Source organism: Chondrus crispus, genomic scaffold (genome assembly GCF_000350225.1).
Source record: "Chondrus crispus Stackhouse genomic scaffold, scaffold_128, whole genome shotgun sequence".
Lineage (NCBI taxonomy): Eukaryota > Rhodophyta > Florideophyceae > Gigartinales > Gigartinaceae > Chondrus > Chondrus crispus.
The window spans coordinates 57,833-58,485 of NW_005179001.1; the positions used below are offsets into that span (position 1 = coordinate 57,833).

Below are 653 nucleotides of genomic sequence, written 5' to 3' on the forward strand. Positions count from 1 at the left end.
AAGGACAGTGTGTATTTATGCTTCAGATACTGTACCGCTCGGGGGAGTGAACGCAATTTTTGGTGCTTAAAGTTAGCAGAGATACCATAGAGCGTACGAGTGAAGGTTACGATTCGATGACAGCAGCCGTGTGGAAATGCGGACATTCTGCAGCTTTGCAGAGTGGCAGCATTGCGAAGTTGCACCGTTCCAGGGAGCGGGTATGATAGGGCAGTGCGACTACTGTACGCGGCGGGGCCGAGACGTAGCAGTGGTACCCGGCAGTGGTAGGGGGCATGCGAGTCGACGGAGATCTTGGGCTGGAGATGCGGCCTGGCGGGAGGCGCCGCCGGACACGCTTGAAATTTCAACCGCAAATCTACACGCAGCGCGGTGACGTCATACGCTCACGCGACAGCGGCACCACTCGCTCTTTTCTGTAAGCCATGTGTAAACCGGCCCCTCCGACCTCGCCACGTGGCCCGCTCTGCGCACCCGCCGCCCCTCTTACTTGTACTGTACGGAGACCAATTCAAACTCTTGAAAGACGTCGCCGCAACCCCCTCCCCGCAACCCCCTCCCCCCGGCCGCGACCACTCCACGCAACCCAGCGTGATCCCCCCCCTTCCCCCATCCCCCCGCACCCACCACCACCACAGCCGCACCGCATCGCC

General features: G+C 60.8%; 1 protein-coding gene; it reads left to right on the forward strand.

The window, feature by feature from the left end:
* Positions 1 to 202: 202 nt before the first annotated feature.
* CHC_T00002147001 (hypothetical protein) lies at positions 203 to 451 on the forward strand. XM_005713355.1 is given in 2 exon segments: positions 203 to 376; positions 377 to 451. The coding sequence occupies 1 exon segment, from the start codon at positions 203 to 205 to the stop codon at positions 374 to 376; it is 174 nt and encodes a 57-aa protein (XP_005713412.1). The 3' UTR covers positions 377 to 451.
* The last annotated feature ends 202 nt before the right edge of the window (positions 452 to 653 follow it).